This window comes from Juglans microcarpa x Juglans regia, chromosome 2D (assembly GCF_004785595.1).
Source record: "Juglans microcarpa x Juglans regia isolate MS1-56 chromosome 2D, Jm3101_v1.0, whole genome shotgun sequence".
Taxonomy (NCBI): Eukaryota; Viridiplantae; Streptophyta; class Magnoliopsida; order Fagales; family Juglandaceae; genus Juglans; species Juglans microcarpa x Juglans regia.
Window position 1 is genome coordinate 30,702,222 of NC_054596.1, and position 19,532 is coordinate 30,721,753.

The 19,532-nt window shown below is 35.3% G+C and overlaps 1 protein-coding gene across 3 annotated transcripts; it reads right to left on the bottom strand.

Annotated features, from left to right (window-relative positions):
* Positions 1-1,822: 1,822 nt before the first annotated feature.
* Positions 1,823-17,374, bottom strand: LOC121249977 (alpha-aminoadipic semialdehyde synthase). 3 transcript variants are annotated; one of them, XM_041148865.1, is made up of 25 exons: positions 17,216-17,374; positions 16,729-16,995; positions 16,567-16,653; positions 16,354-16,483; positions 15,813-15,986; positions 15,396-15,478; positions 14,244-14,360; positions 13,394-13,469; positions 13,082-13,253; positions 12,087-12,183; positions 11,777-11,943; positions 10,615-10,672; positions 10,343-10,483; positions 8,273-8,620; positions 7,941-8,021; positions 7,314-7,379; positions 6,509-6,626; positions 6,081-6,210; positions 3,893-3,972; positions 3,452-3,610; positions 2,965-3,202; positions 2,709-2,817; positions 2,402-2,563; positions 2,254-2,323; positions 1,823-2,022 (listed from the first exon to the last, which is right to left on the bottom strand). In XM_041148865.1, the coding sequence occupies exons 2-25, from the start codon at positions 16,975-16,977 to the stop codon at positions 1,970-1,972; spliced, it is 3,165 nt and encodes a 1,054-aa protein (XP_041004799.1). In that variant the 5' UTR covers positions 16,978-16,995; positions 17,216-17,374; the 3' UTR covers positions 1,823-1,969. The 3 variants fall into 3 exon arrangements, with proteins under 3 accessions (XP_041004799.1, XP_041004800.1, XP_041004801.1); XM_041148866.1 differs by having other exon boundaries at positions 16,729-16,989; positions 17,216-17,361; XM_041148867.1 differs by lacking the exons at positions 14,244-14,360; positions 15,396-15,478; positions 15,813-15,986; ... (2 more) ...; positions 16,729-16,995; positions 17,216-17,374 and having other exon boundaries at positions 13,359-13,469.
* Positions 17,375-19,532: the final 2,158 nt, after the last annotated feature.

The window sequence follows — 19,532 nt, forward strand, 5'->3', positions numbered from 1 at the left end:
TCCCCTTCTATTTTATTTTGTGTTAAAAAAATGGGGCTCAAACAGTGTTGGGCTACGAAAATGGCGCAGACCACTTTTTTTTAAAAAAAAAACAAACACAAAAGGGCCTAATGGCCCAGCCCAGATTTCTTTTGTTGTTTTTAAAAAAACTAACAGGCCGAAGGGCTCAAGCCCAGATTTCTTTTTTTTAAAAAAAAAAAAAAAAAAAAAAAAAAAAAAAAAAAAAAAAAAACTAACGAGCCGAAGGGCCCAAGCCCAGATTACTAGCCTAGACGACTTAAAGTCATCTTCCACCTCTCGGCAAGGCAATGTTCACGTGAACAGTGCCACTCCTTACAGCAAGGCCGCTACCACCGTCTCAGCAATAGAAAATCGTGAACTATCGCATTCGTTGTTTTGCTCACCTTGAGCCCCGAGAGACGGCAGTTACCAGAAAAATAGGTGGGGCTGCACCACCTCTTTGGTGCACGCCGTGCCACTGTGGTGCGCACAACACCATTGTGGTGGTCACCGCGCTACTATGGTGCATGTAGCACCAATGAGGTGGCGCAACACCTTGCATGGTGCTTGCTGCACCAGAGAGGTGCGCACTACACTTTGCTTGGTGCGTGCAGCACCTTGCGTGTGCGCGCTGCACCTGCGTGGTGCTTGCAACGCCACTGCCCAGTAGTGGTCACGGACACGGATGCCCACTGCCAAACTGGGAACAATTTTCATGGGTTTTTCAAAAAAGAGGACAACAAAAAAAAAGGCACCCAGATGTCAAGCATATGCAAGAAAAAAAATATATAAACTAGGAACGACTAAAAAATTTCTCTGATACCAATGTTAGAAAGCACATCGGAAAAATAACTCAAGCACAGCTTATATAGTTGCTCCACAAGTTTCTCCAGACTGATAAATTCCAAGCATTTCCTCTTAGTGGCGAAGTGTACTACGTAGTATAAAACTAGAGTAACACTTAATAAATCTACAACCTAAATATTTTATCAAGAGAGAACAAAAAGAAATAGAGCTTTTATATATTTCAGATGATTCCAAAACCAAACTGAGGGGGACTATTTATAGTCCACCTACACACGACTGGCCTTGAAGGCCAACCATTACCCTGCAATCAATTTGCAGACGTTGCAAGCTCCAACAACATGTAACGTATGGCATTAAGTCATCCGTTACAGGATTAAGCTATACGTTACTATAAGCGTGAAGGGAGAGGATCAGCTCACGTGGGCACCCCTCCCGCTAACATGCCTTTCATTGGTGGAGTCTATGAGTGCCATGTTGTGTGCATTCCGTTACATAGCATTACTAAGTTGTAAGAGAAAATCATCCAGAATCATAATATACAAATTTCCCTTGTCTCGCACTCTCTCCCTCTACTCTCCTCTCTTCCCGTACAAAAAATCCCTGCAGGAATCTCACCATCAAAATGAGGCATCTACTGGAATAGTCCATCTTGAAGGTGTGACAATCTCACGAGTTCAAGAGACATGACCTTATGCCTCACGAGTCTGGAGAGCTTGTGGGTCTCTGGAGGTCTAGAGACCATAGCCATAGTCGTGGGTCAAGATCCCCTTGCCCAACAACAGTTTGTTTGCTGTTTCTTATTTTTTATTTTTTATTTTATTGTGTACACGATCCCTATTATTTGAGTGTGCAGCTTCCTCTACGTTGTTTACACAAGTTTGTCCACTTAATTCGTTCCCAAGTTGTTCAAACTCATGGTTGTTCTTTCAGGACCGGAAAATCTCTCCTGACATCTAGGATCTACAGAGGTTTTGTCATTCCAGCAGTTTCAATGAATTGTGCAGCCGCAACAACATTAAAAACATGGTCTGATTCTGTTTTTGAACTGAATTTTCGTGAGTTTGACAACTATATCAATACAAGAGATAATCAACGTAGATTTCAGAAAAAAATACAAAAAGAAAAAAGACAGAAAAGAGGAGAGAGTCAAGGTAATGATCTGTTACTCGATCTTCTCCATTAACTTCAATCCATAGGCCTGTAAGAAATCCAGTGCTGCAGTAATAAAACAAATATAGTCAGTTGTATACGTTTGACACAAGCTCAAGATGGTCATTTAACATCCATGCACGCCTCAAATTTCTTTTTTCTTAGTCATTTTTTAGTGATTAAACATTTCAAGCATTGCTAGTCATCTTTGCAGTCAAGTGGGCGATGGCAGCAATGTCAGACATCTGTATCTGTTGTAAATCACAAACTAGAACCAAACAAGTATATTGCAAATACCTGGCGTATAAACTTCAGGTACAATAGGCCTCAAGACGCCTCTTGTCTTGATCTTGTTTTCTAGTAAGAGCTGCAACAACAGACATAACATAGATTTTGTTAAAGCCTTAGCTTGGATCATGATGTAGGACAGAGATATGTGACGTACCAAAGCACCAATGCCCGCTGGAATACCAACAGTGAGAGCCATAGCAGAAGTGGTTTTTCCATTCTCTGTCCTTCCAAATTCCAATAAAGTGGCTGTATGGTTCTCGGTTATTTGGTCATCTGGGAAATCTACCTCCACTTCATGATGCAAAAGCACCATATCCTGGTCCGTCATTAATCGCATAAGTTGCTATAGTTTAGTACTACTTTGACTAAAAAATTATAATATGTATAGTCAAATCACAACAAGTGCACTTTGGAGAAGAATAACCTAAAGACTCGGTTTAAATTACAAATATGAAATATACCTGTTCTAAGCTGGAGTAGGCTAACCTCTCTTCCATGCGAACACAAGTAACATCGAATGCACTTTGGCAGGAAACAGGAATTTCTGTATGATCGTGAAATCCCAAAAATCTATTCCATATGCAAAACAACTATAGTCACTTAAATTTTTACATTCTTTAGATGACATTTTTCTGTGAGCTTGAGCATAAAATAAAGAACTACTAACTATATATAAATATATGTATATATACATAAAAGATATTATTGGTGGCCTACATGATAGTTTTGGCTGCCTTTACTGCAGTTCCTTGATCTTTGCAAAATCGAAGTGTGACAATCCTTTCAGTGATGTCCTTCTCTGCTATCAAAGGTCCATCCACACCTTCACTTTTAATTTTAAGAAGTTCAAGCAAAAATGTTCTGAATGTCGCTCTCTTTCCCCCCCTAAGAATTGGATGAGCTTCCGTACTGAACATACCAATTCTTGCTAGTGTCCCCATTATCTCACCAAATCCTGTGCAGAATAATAGAGGATTAGTTTCTGCATTCTTTTCCTGAGAATTCCCTACTGTAAATCTTTGTGTCCATTTTCAAATATGGGTAGAAGTGTTATATTTTACTCAAAATAATATTCAGGTTTGATTTATTAAAAATTTTGAGGTTCACAATTGATGACCATCCTAATGCAACTTAGCATTAGCTTATAAAATTGTAATAACTGGCACTGGGAATAATAGAAGCCAAAATCAAACATTTGTCATGCCTTCATAGCGAAGGGTTCCTCGGAATATGGTTGATGCTTCCTGTTCTATTCCATACACTTCCCCATAAACTAGTGAATTACGATTAGGAAGACACTCCAGTGCAAAAGCCGGAAAATCATGTAGCCGAAGTCTCACAGCTGAATCATAAAGACTGTCCCCTGCAAATTTGTAACTCAAAGTGAACCATTGAATATATGTATATTAAAAAAAAAAAAAAAGAAAAAAATCGTTCAAAGATACAGCTAAGGAAATTCTCGATATTTTTTCTGATAGTTGATATACTGTTCTAACATTGTAAATTCTAAAGTACATCTCATATTAAGGTGAATCAAATAAGAAAGATCAAGTCCTATGTTTAATAAACAATATATGAGTGCATGTGAAATGTTCAATTATGAAGAAACATAAAGAACATAAACATCCTGATGCTTACAGCTTACCATCAATATTTAAAGTTTCACCATGAGACCTATAGGTGGCAGGATTTTGCCCAGCTCGAATAGCTCCTGCAGGATTCCAACTGGAAAAGTTGATAAGAAAGTGAGCAAACAGCTGTAATGCTTAGAGATAGAGGTTAAAATATAATACCCAGTAGGGAAAGCAATTGATGAGAGATACATGTCTGTGAGAGTCGAGCAAGAAATATCTACTGCTTGTGTGTGTGGGGAAACTACTCGTCAATGCCATCTTTCTCAAGTAGCATGGAAAAAGTCATAATCAATGGAGAAAGATAAGGGAAATACTCCAGGAATTAATCCTATTCGTAGTTGTTGGGTTCAGTTTTCTTGTACAGGTGAGGATATAATCATTAATTAAAGGTTGCATCACTTATGTACAACACTTAAAACAATATTGCCGAAACAATGGGGCGTTTGATATCTCACTCATTATTTCACAATATCTCACTCATTATTTCACCAGTTCTATATTTTACCATTTCACACATTCTTCATTGAAAAAATATGCCTACATGTGTTACATGTCAGACATGCACTCACATTTAAAACGAAGCACATAAAACTTTCTGTTAACTGTAGGGTTGCAAATGAATAGAGCAGCTTGTGAGCAGCTCGAGCTTGGCTCCTATATAATCGGTTCAAATTTGGTTCATTTAATAAATGAGATATTTGGAAACACTAATATTGGTTCGAATATTAAACGAGCAAAACTCGTATAAACTTGGCTCGACTCAGTTTAGGCTCGTGAACAAAACTCGTATGAGCTCGACTTGACTCATTTGAGCTCGTAATATTTGTTATATATGTATGTGTTATATCTGTGACATGTTAGTTGTATTTTATATACTTAATTATAATTTATTTATTATATTTTACCTTATTTAATATATTAAATATGTTCCCAAAGTGCGTGTAGGATAACTTGTATAATTCTTTTTATAGAATATATTTTATGTACTTAGTTGTGTATTTTATTACTAGTTATATGATATAGCAAGCTATTTTATGTTTGTAATACAATTTATTTTATGAACTTAGTTAATTATGTATTATGTAATATAACATTAATGTTATATATTAATTTTCTAATTGTTACATAGATTATAGCCTCTTGATATGGTAATAAATGAATGAGTGAATACACATTTACTTGAAACAATTACCAAATTAATTTTAATTGATTAACTATAATTCGTATATATAATGCACATCATAACATAACATGATGGTATTTCTTTTTAATTAAAGAAATATATCATTAACCTTATACACAATATGGTTTTCATTATACTAGATAAATGATAACACATATTGTAAATTATAACTATTACTTATTATTTATGATTGCATACTATTATATTTTCATAGTGTAATATATGTACAATAACTTATCTATTATAACTATATATTTATATCATATGCTTTTCATACACTAATAAATATAATATTTAGTAATGTATGCTATAATATATTTGTAAATTATATTTAATAATAATATATTATACAACTAGAACTTTTGATTTATTATGTTATCTATATCTATTAGATGGTTTAGTTTATTACATTTATCTTATATATTATTTTTTTTAATTTATAACTATAATTTATTTTATTTTATAAAAGTAATATCCTAATAATTTTTCAATCAAAACTATTTGCTTGAATAGTTAGATGGTTTGAATTTTTTGTAAAATTTAAATTTTTTATATTAATAAAAGATAAGAATAAAAAATTTCAAAACAAAAATAGAGTTCGACCTCAAGCTACTCGAGCTCGTGTCGTTTGTTTATTTTAAGTCAAGCACGGGCTGAATTCAAACAACATTAATGGTTAATGAGTAGAGTTCGAACAAGGATATTCGAGGTCGAACGAGTACATATGCTAATTGAGAACGAGTACCCTTGTTCGAATTCATCTCCACTCGATTCATTTGCAGCCCTAGTTAACTATATTTAAACATCCATCGATCGCAGCACATCTGAACCCCTTCTAGTATCTCTAACTGGCATGCAGTTGACAGCCACTGAGCCACACAATATTATATGAATAGTTATCAGTTATTACCAAACACTTTCTCTCCCCAGCATGGAAAAAAGGCTCTTATGTTTGGTGAGTTTCAAAAAAGTCAAAGAAGATGAATATTTTGAATTCATGTAGTTTCAATAAGTACCTGAATTTATATGCTAATGGGTTGTTGGCAGCTGCTGGGGAAGGTAGTCCCCCACAGTAAGAAGTAAAAGACCTTATTCTCCCCTTTCGAGCATGAGCTTCATCAATCATCTTCATTGCCATCATATGATCTATTTCATCAACAACCACAATTACAAGTGAGAATATGCCAACAAACCTTGTCTCCAAAAGTTGGGACGAATCATTATGTTGGAACATTATACAGAAAGCATGACATAAGAAAAACTCTTATATAACACTAAAAGGCTGTGATGAAGGATATTGTGGAAGTAAATTTTATGTATGAAGCTGTAATGCATCTGGCAGTCAGTAAATTAGCACAGATTCATCTGTGTTCATAAGAACTATGCCATTCTGAAGAAGATACTTTATAGTGAAGAATCCTTGTCAACAATGGTTTGAAATTACCTATTCCAGGGTCCAGACCCATCTCACCCAGAATGGTAATACCAGCACTCTTAGCCTTTTCTTCTAACATGGACATGGATGCATCAACATAGCTAGCAGTAACAAGATGCTTTTTAAGCTGCATCAAAAGACGTTATCATGTCCTTATCCAGAAGGAAAAAAAAAAATAATGGACAGCATTTAATAAAAGGAAAATAACAGACACTCCCTATGCTTTGATACTTTTGTTTTTCTAAGCCTGGAATTTCCAACTTTTCTGCTTTTAGGGCTCGTTTGGATAATAAGATGAGATGAGATGAGATGAGATGGTTTTAGATGAGTTGAATAAAATATTATTATAATATTATTATTGTTTTGGGATTTGAAAAAATTAAATTGTTATTATATTTTGTGTGAGAATTTGAAAAAGTTGTAATGATGAGATGAGATGAGATCGTTTCTCTATCCAAACAAGCCTACGTTTTGCTGAAATCACAGACCTATGTCCACTTTTTTTTTTTTTTTTACCACAAATAATAACAAAAATAATATAGAATAATATTTATTCCCCTCAGACCAAAAAAGCAATAAAGAAGAAAAAAGGGAACTGGTTCGCAGTAAGATTGGACCCAACCCCCCCAATTGAGTTCAGTTCAGATTTTATAAATTGTGAATTGATGCATTTGAATCCTTAACCTTTAGAAGGTTCATTATTACTATGATCCTTTCTTGTTAACTTTGGCTAGAAGCAGATTTGATCCTCGGTTGCTATCACAGTGTTGTTAACTATATTTAAAATTAAATAAATCTCAATAGCATAATATACCTCTATGCATGCATTTGCCACAATAATGTGACAACTTGTAGGTAGTAAACTTATGACGACTTCAACCTGCACAGGGGCAAGAAGAATCTCAAACTTAAGTCCAAGATAAAGGCCAAATAAACTCAAACATTATCCTGCGAAAAAGAAAACCTTATTCTATTGAAAAAATAGGTTGAACATCTAAGAAATGACAATCATTCGATACACGTCTACAACTGTTGCCATGCACGCATGATAGGTATCCATTAATTATTGTTGCTGAGCATTTATATTTTCTTTGATGTCTTTTCTTTTATGAGTTTTTTCTCCCACTTCATGCTAGAGTAGAGGAGGAAGCAGTTCCACGTATATCCCTTCCTGATTTAGCCCAATGTTTGCTTGTAACCAAGCCCAAGGGTTGATCAATGTGGTTGTGAAGGGCTTAAGGTGCTTTTCAAATGTATGAGCTGTGGACCCCTCCCCCCTTTCCAGGCAGGAAAAAAATAAAAGGAAATAGAAAAAGAAACCATTCAATGTTTAAGGGAATAGTTTTAATTGTTGTCTTGTGGATGGTTTTCGTTGCAAGTATCTTTTTCACGACATTAATTAAGACAATTGTCAATAAACGTTAAACAAAAAGGACTATACCCGTGAAATATACTTAAAAAGACTTTCATGATCCATCACGTCAAGCTGAACAGCTGTTGCATTCGGAATGCCTTCAATGATCTGCATCCAGTTCTTAACCATAAATTCATAATTGTCCGTAGGCAAAAAAGTACCACAATTAAATACGCATGCATGTACATGAACTCCTATTGTATTTAGACAGTAGTAAGCATACTTGTACAAAGTTAATAAACTCAAGCACATTAAACTAATTTTTTTTCGCTTAATGAGTCAATGAAGAAACAATAGTCTTAACAGAATTTGATGATCCAAAGTTAGCACAAAGAAGAAATGTTTTTGGTCAATGATACCTCTTCTGCATCCTTTAGGTAGAGAGATCCAACAATAACTTCAACACCATTGTGCTCAATGAAATTATTTTCCAGACATGCTTCATATTGTTGATAGGATGCAAAACTTCCATCTGTTGCCAACAGCTTAGCAGCTGGTTGACAGACCCGGCCAGCCCCAAGAATAAGAACTGCAGTCTTCGTTTTAATTTCATGTCGCTTCTTAATGCTGCTCTCCTGGACTTTACCAACCTTCAGTGAAATCTTATTTGTTTCTTGATTTGAAAGCCCAAAGTTTTCACTCGGATTAGCTATAGCAGTTAAAGAATCAATAATTTGATCCAGTACTGCCCTGTCATCAGCTCCAACCTGTCAAAAACAATAAACACATCATAACAAGGTATTCAACCTTGAATCGTACATTCTTTATAAAACTCATAGCTAAACGGGAATGATATACTAAAGTAAGAAAGAGAAAACATACACCTTTGAGAACGGAGACTTAAGCATTCTTGGTGCATCTAGAAAGAGCTACTGATATGGGTGTCAAGGGTACGTTTGGTTAATAAATCAATCTCAATTCATCTCAACTCATCATTACAACTTTTTCAAATTCCAACACAAAATATAATAAATAATTCAACTTTTTTAAATCCCAAAATAATAATAATATTAAAAAATAATATTCTAACAATATTTTATCATCTTAACTCAACTCAACTCAACTCAGTTTAACATCCAAACACAGCCTTAATAAATCTTTATATTTCTGGCTACCGTATAAAATAGCTTGATGTTTTAAAGACATCAAATTTACAGGCTTTTCTTCGTCATTGATGATTTATGGTAGTAGAAATTATAAGCAGGCAGGTATTGTGATCAGAGAGCCTGCGAGTTTCAAAGAATAGCTCATCCATTGTCATTTTGTCTCCATATTGAATGCATTGGAGATAATTATATAAATATAAATGAGGTTGAGTAATTATGAAATTTCGTAACCAGAAAGGCCTCACATGTGTGTAGGAAATTTTAGTGTACTATCTTGATGATTCCCATTTTAGTCTTGCATTCTGGATGGGATGCGATTAAGAATCTGTCAAGGAGGCTTTACTTCACTCATATTAGACTATGTTCAGTGTCATCATGATTGTATGATCTAATATATTTTTCTACCTATCTACTACATTATCTCTCCTATACAGAGGAATTAAAGTGATCTAAAGGGGTACAAATATGAGTTCAGTGAATGCTAGAATTATTCCTTCTGCACTACGTAGATTTGAAAATACATACTACTATAAATTTCCTAACAAATCTGTACTCCCCCCGTCCCTAATAAATAGTCCATGTTCCTTTTATGTCCATCCCAATATATTTTTCTTTGGAAAAAAAGTAAGAATAACTGTTTTTCACTTCCCACAACTACCTTTGCCAAGTGTATTTATTAATTGATATATGATCATATTCACTTTTGCATTGGAGAGTTACAATATTAGGATGTAGGAGCTTTTTTATTAATCTTCCTTTCACTTTTTGCATCATGCATGACTATCATTTAGGGAAAGGGGAGTGCGTAACAGGTGGAACGATGGTTCAATCTTCTATGCATCAATAAGGTAATACAACGATAATGGCAGATTTCAGCTGTTCCTCACCTGTTGCCTGGGATCTTTGAGAACAATGGTTAGAGATAACGGTTTTTTTCACAAGGTATAGAATAATGTCATTGACAAAGTTGCAAATAATTTTCATAACATAGTTAGACCACATTATCCAAAAAAATGCATTTATGATAACTCATGTTCTAAGGAAAGAGTGAGAAAGGAATTTGAAAGTTAGAAAATCTTTTCCACAATCAACACAATAATTTGCTCCAAAATTAAACTAGATTTTTTTTTCGTAAGTAAAAGCAATTATGTTATAAGTGTAAGGGCAACAATTCGAGTACAAATGATGCATACAAGAGAAACCACCCAACAAAGATCAAAGAAAATGTAAAAAAAGTACAATAACCTGCATTAGTAGAATGAGGGGATTAAGAAAACCACTTGAAAAGAAACCAAAATTAAACTGGATTAGATGCCTACTAACTTCAAGTTCCGAGTACGACATAACATCAGCACTCTGACCCACTTGGCATTTAACCAAGTGGAAGGAGCCACCTGCAGCTTCAATAATATCCAGTGCTTCATTTATTAGAAATTGATCAAATAAGTGACCACTCAGGGATACCTGAAAATTATATTCAGCAATCTTGTTCAGACAATAAGTAAACAACACTAGTTTGCGTGATATCAATACTAACCTTTAGCATGAAAAAGAGAATGAACAGAAAAAAGTATAAATTACATTGACAAACCTACCAATATATTGTATTTCTTCTGGTTAGGATGGAAACTTGCTGTATTTTCTGATATTTCTCTGCAAATCAGAAAGGGAATTCTTGAATATTAAGAAAATCTTACCAGACATAACAGAAATTATTTCTCTCATAGGATTGTCATAAAAAAATATAAATAAGTCAAATGGATTCTATGGTTTGAAAGAGAATTGAAGAAAATATGTGACTACAATCTTCCCGAGGAGATTCTGACATCATGGTGGGACAAATTAGTCACCAAAGGAAGGTTTATTGAGACTCCAATGCATGAACATACTTTATCAAGTTGGCATAGGGCTATTATTGGTTTCTATTATACTCTTGTTTGGGATACATTTGAAAATCCTTTTGTTCCAATTGAAGTGGAAGCAGATAGGAGATACAGGCAATTTAAAACAGCAACTTATTACGAGAAGTGTTTTGAAGGTGAATGCTGCAATTTCTCACTAGTTTATATTTTGCCACGCTTGAAGTTTCCAATTACAGGACAACAGTATCAACATAATCAATTGATCTTATTACACTTGTTTGTTGAAAAAACAAATATCTTCCATGTCTATCCCACTGTTTTTTTAGGGTAGTGTTGGTCTACAAATATAAGTTCAGTTTCCTAGCCCATCCATCCAAGTCATATCGATAATGCACAACATTTCTGCATACAAGTGTTCTGTTCTCAGATGCCAATTGTTTTGGAAAAAACAGATGGCAAAGATTTCCCAATGTTATTGAGATGGGGGAGCTTCAGAGCTACACTCAATTTTCTAAGATTCTACTTTTCCCAAAACAAGTATATAGCTACAAGTGAGAAATAAAGAAATATGAAATTTATATTATGGAGCCATATTGGTCTAGTTTAATATATTTTACTCTGACCTTAGTAGCACGGAATCAGTTTCTCACAAATTAAACTGTTTAAGTAGGTTAATTTTATTCCTAATAAGCTCTCAATTCCCACTAGGATCTTTTCAAGTCAACTGACTTCCATTTTTTATTGAAAAGAAAGAATTCACTAAGAAAAATTCCTAGTCAAGGTTCTTGAGCTCAATAATTGACAATAGAATTCTGAGGAACCCCATTCTTTTTACCAGATATAAATGTAGAACCAATTAAAAGGCCACCAAATCTATGATGCAAAAGAAGCTTACTCTGTTTCAGAGTTTCGCATACGTTGAATATATTCGTACAAAGAGGTAAGGGCTCCTCCATGGGCTATGCAAGCCCTTCCTAAGTGTGCAGGTAACTTGGCTATATCTGTTGCAGAAGCCAAACTTCCGACAAATTGGGATAGTATGTCTCCAAAATGTTGGGATGCCTTTCGAAAGTTAAGTGTCATGTTAATTGAGATGATGAAAGTTAAATGTTGACACAAAGTTACTAATGGAGATATATTGCACATAGGGAAATATTATATATATATATAAAAAAGAAAGAAAATAACTGGATGACAATATTCACCTCTTTTGCAAACTCTGTTGGAAGAATGTCAACAGCTGAACATATCACGCCATTACCCTCCATGTCAAGATGATATGAATCATGAAAAGGATCATATCTGAAAATAATGAATAAGCATATCATCAATTCCAGTAAAAACCCTGTAGAACTGAATATTTGCATTTAGAAACACAACCAAAGATGCGAAATGAGAGTCCAGCATTTGAAGCAAACTGCGCATGAACAGAATTATGATAAGAATAATCTTAACTGTTCCTTACCTACAAGCAACAACTATACATGAGAGCAGAAGCCCTTGTGTTGTTCCTACTTGCTTACACTTGAAAACAATGGCTTGTGGAGGATGTGTGTGGATTGTATGGCCAGTAATAAGATCAGAATCAAAGACCGATTTCCAATTCCAAATTTGGAGGACGTGCTTATCAAGTTAGTTAATCAAAAGTGTTTGTCAAAATTTGCTCGAGAAGTGGTTATCATCATATTAGAATGAGAAGTGCTGATTAATCAAAGAGTAGATTCAAAATACCAGATGCGATCTATTAGCAGCTAGTGATGAATTTGAACTCTCTAACTCATTGTGTACTTTCATCTGGTTTGATTGAGGTACTCCAAGCTTTATTAGGCTCATTTCTAGTTGCCTATCTTTTACATAAACAAAATTCTAGAACTATGTGATGAATGCTTATTGACTATGATATGGTATCCATCACTAGTTCTGGCCTGCATCCTCAACCTCAACTTCTCCCGGGACATCTAGTATAAAGTTTTAAAAATGTTACTAATTTTGCATTAACGTATCAAATGCTTATGGATCTCTTACAACCTGGCTCAATACAATGTTATGAAGCAACATTTCTATCTGTATGGGAAGAGGGTATTATAGGATTTTAGTGCTAGACACGTCTACATACAAGGGAGCCGGATAATATACAATAGCAGCAAGACAAGAGAAAGACAAATAATGTTTAAAATAAAAAATGAACTTGAAAAATAACCTGAAGAAAGGTGAGTCAATTGATGTCAATTGGTTAACAAACTCAATGGAGCCCCCTATATCACAAGTAATATCAGCGACACCAACAAGTGGGCATCCTTTCCTCTTTAGATCTTGAACTTGGTTGGAAGTCAACAACCGAGGGAATCTTTTCTCCCAATACATGCAATTGACTACAAACGTTTATATTTGAAAGGTAATTATCAAAATAATAGCAGCCAAAAAGCCTCAATTGAGTTCTGACTAAGATGAAGCAAAAATTATAGTATATAATTTACCTCAAAATACGTTGTCAGGAAAGAGGGCTACATACCAATCACAGACGCATAAGGAGCTATTTTTTCATGGAAAATAGGATTGTAGTGTTCAGGATGTGCATAGTAGTCAGCCTGAACTAAGATAAAATGTTTAGTGTAAGTAAACATTTGTTTTCAAGGCAGTCACATTAATGTCAAGAACATTGATGCTTTACAATGCAACTGAAGATATATGACTTGCAAAGAATTGAGAACGAAAATATTATAGCATATATGATCAATATGCATTGCCTTGGCTATAAGCATGGAGTGGGAACTTAAGCAATCAAAGGTCAATCAACCTAATTTTGGTCCATGATGAAATGTGAATAGCAAGGGCAGAAAAACTTACCTTCACTGAAATGGATTTCATGTCAGTGATGGTGGAAACATTATTTACATGTCATGACATGATAACAGGAAAACTGCTATTAATTCCTCCATGTTCACGAGGTTATAGAAAACAGTGCTGGCAACAACTACAAAAATGTGCAAATTTCTTGGAGCTAATCACTTATTTTCCTCATTACATAGAGAACTTTGCCATATAAATCTAGGTGTGGGCTTATTGTTTATTTTTTGGTTTGTTTATTTTTTGGTTTACACTGGGTTTCATCTTGTAATTGCACACGTTTTTTGTATTCTTTTATATGCGCCAAGATGAGATAGGTTCGTATTATATAAGCGTATCTATTTTTCATGCAACAAAATGAAGCATATCATGGTAACTCCAAGTCTCCATACATGCAATGGAAAGAAAACTAGATTAGATTAGATTAGATAGATAGATAGATAGATAGATACATAGATAGATAGAAGATCAGAATAAAGGAAACCCCTATCAGCCCCCCTCTTCGCAAAACTTACTTTGTCAAATACTTTTGTCGGATCTTTATGACCAACCATCTCTCGACAAGTCACAATGCAGCCATATACTTGGAAAAATCTCTTTGATGTGCGTACTGGTTGAGTAACATTGCTGGCCTGATCAGAAATAAAAAGAAATTGATATTTCCATGCCAGAGGGAAACAGTTGCTAGAATGAACTTGTCAATTTTCTTTTTCTACATCTTTGGTTATTATTTCTATGACTGTTTTTTACTATATTCTAATAAAGTACATATTGATGTTAATAATTGGTTTCTGAATTCTCTCCTACATTTGGCTGCTTTCTCCAATTTCAACAAATAAACAAGAACAAGAATGAAGGTTTCACAGTTAACTGATTGCTACCCATACATTTAGGGCATCCAGAGCCCTGCCAAGTCGTTCGAAGCATGTGACTAAGCAGAAAAAAAAAATTATAAATGGTTTTACTTGATGTTGAAAAAGATTTACATGTTCAGCTATTATTCCTTTTTTTCTTTTTTTCTTTTGTTGGCTGAATATATTTAACTAACTAGAAAGATGGAATTTTATACTTTTTATAATTACTCCCTTTAATTTGGTGTTATGTCCTCTAAATCAAGAATTCGGTGTAGTCCAGCATTTAAAACTAAGATGATGCTACTTTGACTCACTACGTAGTGTAACTTTCTGGACTCACTTCAATGACCATATATTTGATTATCTATATATTTAGAATGGTAGATAATATGTTGAATGAGCAGCTTCTTATCTTCAGACTTGTGGAATAGATAAATCGAGACAAATTATCCTCAAAAGAACAGGATAATAATTCCTTGCTGATGATACAATTGTACACAATCCCACACTTGATCTCAAAAGAGACTGCTTGATCCTTCTTGGGACCAGTACCTAGTTTCAGATTAACGATGCTTATGACACAAGGAAACTTGCCATTTTAAAGATCTAAAACAAAACCAGTCCTCTCAAAGATCTTATTTTAAAGGTATCCACTGATTCAGGTAAATGTAATTCCTCCAGTGTTAAGATCAACAAAAAGTGTTAAGCTGGGAAAAATTGTGATTCGCTCAGTAAGAAATGAACCATGCAATCCTACTTATGCCCCAAATTTTAATGAAGCATTAGAAGAAAATATTAGTACTTGTTACTTACCACCTCAAATAGCTCTGGAAGCTTAGATGGATCAACAAAAGTGTGAGGCAGAAGCTTAAATATCTCCTGCGCACCAAGAGAAACTACAGAAGAAAATGAGTAAATCGATAACGAAAAATTGAATAAAAATACTAATTGCAGAATAAATTCAAAACATAAGTACTAGTAAGAATCAGTAACAGATAAAGGAACAAAAACTACTTCAACAGATGAAAAATACAAGAACCAAACACTTCTTTATTAGCGCTTAAGGAGTTATAATCAGAAACCTCTAGGAGAACTTTACATGGACGGCATTATGTAAACAAAGTGTAGATATCAAAACCTCGCAATCAACTTCAACACGGTGAAACTTATACTTTTCAATAGATACAGTATGGATGGATCAAGGGAGAGTCGTTTGCAATGTAAAAATACCACTTCCTGAACCAGTGAATATGAAGATCAGCGGACAGATTCCTGATGGCAGACCCAGAGTTGCTATTTCCTCGCCCACTGAAATTACAGCAGCCTTGGCGGCAGCCAAGGAGGGATACATGTAAGATGCACCCAGTGAGAGGAAAGGTGTTGAATATCCAAGACTCAGATACCCTGGTTGAAGGAAAATTCAGTCAACATTCAACAAAACTATACGGGATCATGTAAATAAAACTCAGTGCATGCACTATTTCAGGATCTAGGTTTGGTTATATACGGAGGGAAACTACAGTCCAAAACTAGTTTTCATTATTAAAAACAGAGGAATCCAACAACGAAGCAGGACAGATAACACAGGGAAGACATATATAAATCCAGCAACGAAGCAGGACAGATAACACAGGGAAGACATATATAATGCCAGCCACCATCAAGCCTCTTCCCCGATGAAAACGAAACTCGAGATGAGTTTTTGTTCTTTCTTGAACCAATAAAAAGTTTCCAGCCCAGCAACTAGCTATTGTAGGCCAAGCAAACATACTCTGTCCTAACCCGCGTAGGAAGTCGATTAATCCAGCTCTACCCGCATACTTTCCAAATGCAAGTAACCTTCCTCCATGGTCACCGACAATAAGTTCATAATCGAACAATGATACCCTCTCAGTTATTATCTAAAAAGCATAGAGAGAGGGGTCAGCAAAGCAAAATTCTCATCACAAATTGATATTTATCCGTAAAGATGTAAACAAGCTACCTTATCTAGCAAAGGCATGTTTTCTTTCTGGGCCTTGTGCGTATGGGAGAAGAAGGCATAAGCTCTATCAGGAAGAATCATATCCAGCTGCGGAAAAACCAATCATGTAAGAAACTTGCGAAAAGCATATATGTTGGAAGCAAAATACAGAGGATTTAACACCTTCGGTTGTTTGACACCCAGGATGAGACCACATTCTGACAAGTCTTCGGATATTTCACAACCAACATCCTCGTACTGTGAATCATGATGGATGCGCTTTGTTGATGGCTGAACAATAATGCGAGACACTCCAGTTTGTTCCCTTCCACTGTGTAGAAGTCGAGCACAGTGTGATGGGGTTAGAGGAACCCTTCTTTCCCACTTATTGCAAGACTCGGCAAGGATCCCGATAGCTCCATTCCCCAGCATTGTCTAACTTAACTATGCCTGTACGAAAAGCCCAATCCATTAAAATGGAAACCAAATGTCACAACATATACAAATAATAGTAATATAGTAATCACTTCCATCGATTTTTCAGCTTTGGAGCGATTTTAATTCACAAAAGCATAGAACGAAATTAGAGGACCAAATAACCCACCAGGAAATGAAATTGAAACGAAGAATGCAATAAAAACCAAAAGCAGAGTGAGAGTAGAAGATTTACTTGGACTAAGCTGATCGAAGAGAATGAGGAGGACTAGTTCCCAAAATCGATGTTGGCTTTGTTTTTATCATCCGAGTGAGGGAGAAAACATGGAACCTGAGAACGGACAAGCAGGGAGACCATCGGATTTGGAAGTTATTACCAGAGAGAGAGAGAGAGGGAGAGAGAGAGACGTACGTGTCTTCTTCACGAATTATTTGTTATTTGTTAGGAAGACTTGGCGAAGTCCCACGCCCTTACGTCGCCTTCGACAACGAGAATTGCCCACGACCGTCCAACTGCATACAACCACGTGCATCCTTTCACCTCAAACCACGGTCTCTTTTACGTGTGCTCAACCTTTTCGTACGTAACCTTAGCTCATCACTTATAAAGATTGCGGGGAAACACGTGTATTTTTGGATTTTATCCTATTTTGTTTAGATAAGCATCCAAACAAAACAAAACAAAAAAATATATAAAAATATATTTATAACTGGACATAATTTTATAGATTTCATTTGATATATTTATAATAAAAATAATTTATAATTTAATATATCACATCAAATATTCTGACTAAAATATTTCTCTTTTTTTAATCTATTGGAGTAGAAAAATAATGCAAAAACGTAGAAAATAAGAAAGATTGAATATATTAGAACTCTTGTTTTTAATTTTGTAGCCTAATTTGGGAAGTATGGTATATGAAACAATATTCTCGTAATTTATTTTTAAAAAGTGAGTAAATATAAGATTCATATGAAAAAATTAATTTTTAAATAATAGATCTCACTTTTTTTTTAAATGTATATTATTTATATAATTTATAATTATATCTGTTAAGAGGTGACTTGAATTCAGATTGAACAGTACATGTGTCGTAGGTTCGCTCGAGCGGAGGTTCACTCGGCTCGAGCGAAGTCAGACAGAGAGTTTCGCTCAACATTCGCTCGACACTCAGCTCGAGCGAATTCAGACAGAGAGCTTCGCTCAAGTATCGCTCGACATTCAGCTCGAGCAATATCCAAGTCAGAGAGCTTTGCTCGACCCTCGCTCGACATTCAGCTCGAGCGAGTCCAGCAGAGAGCTTTGCTCGACTCTCGCTCAACTGTTGGCTTGAGCGAAGTGCAGAAAACCTACACTCGCTCGACGTTCTCGAGCCAATGTTCATAAAAGTGAATTCTGACTTTTCCTATAAATATCAAACGGCGCCTCCTCTTTGAGATAGACTTCAGAAATCATTTTTGTCTTGTTTTTAAGTGTTTTCTTGAGAGAGAAGTCTAGAGTGAGTTTGAGAGATAACTTCCTTGTGAAGTTTTGTTGTATTCATCTGTACTCCATCTTTGTTGATAGTGAAATCTTCGATACCGACCCCACCAGTGGACATAGGCTCATTTTGAGTCGAACCACTTAATTCTTGGTGCTCTTTCTGTGTGATTGTTATCAATTTCTTTTGTTTAGCTCCGCTACTATACTTCGAGTTAGTCTTAGATCTACAGTTATTCCCAACAAACTGGTATCAGAGCTTGGCTCAGGGTGATCTGGAGGGATGGCTATGGCTAAGTTCGAAGTGGAGAAATTTGACGGTCAGAACAGTTTCAGTTTATGGCGCATCAAGATGAAGGCTTTACAGCGACAACAGGGCTTGTCAAAAGTATTAGAACTGTCGGTATCTGACGATTCTCCGGCTCCTTCGAAAGAAGAAGAAGAAAAGGTACACAGTACTATTCTTTTGTCACTATCTGATGGAGTTTTAAGAGAGGTGGCTGACGAGAAGACTGCAACTGGTCTCTGGTCGGCACTTGAGAATCTGTACATGAAGAGATCTCTCACCAACCGGTTGTATTTGAAACAACGGTTATACACTCTCAAAATGAAAGAAGATACTCTTATTTCTGAACACCTAGATGAATTTAATAAAATCATTATGGATCTGAGGAACATAGATATTAAGCTTGAAGAAGAAGATCAAGCGTTAATTATTTAATGTTCATTACCCACATCTTTTGAGAACTTTGTAAATTCCATGTTGTATGGTAGAAATACAATTTCCTTGGTAGATGCAAAATCTGCTTTGAATTCTAAGGAGTTGAGGAATAAATTGAGTGTGAAGAACACTAATGAAAAAGCTAGTGGCTTGTTTGTTAAGGGGTCCTCAAGCAGGGGTAGATCGAATGACAGGGGTTCAGAGAAGAATAAGGGGAAGTCCAGAGGCAGTTCACAAACAACGGTTAGTAAGAAAAACGTCAAATGTCATTACTGTCATAAGTTTGGTCACTACAAGAACGAGTGTCCAAAACTGAAAACAGAGAGGACGGCACTAGTTCATCTAATG

What these genes read in the sequence shown, in the direction of transcription:
- LOC121249977 (XM_041148865.1), bottom strand. Translation starts at nt 16,977, where the DNA reads ATGCTGGGGAATGGAGCTATCGGGATCCTTGCCGAGTCTTGCAATAAG. An exon ending in TTCCAGAGCTATTTGAGGTG is followed by an intron (nt 14,361 to 15,395) that starts GTAAGTAACAAG and finishes ATTTCTGATCAG; the next exon opens with GCCAGCAATGTTACTCAACC. An exon ending in TTTTTAAGTATATTTCACGG is followed by an intron (nt 7,380 to 7,940) that starts GTATAGTCCTTT and finishes GCCCCTGTGCAG; the next exon opens with GTTGAAGTCGTCATAAGTTT.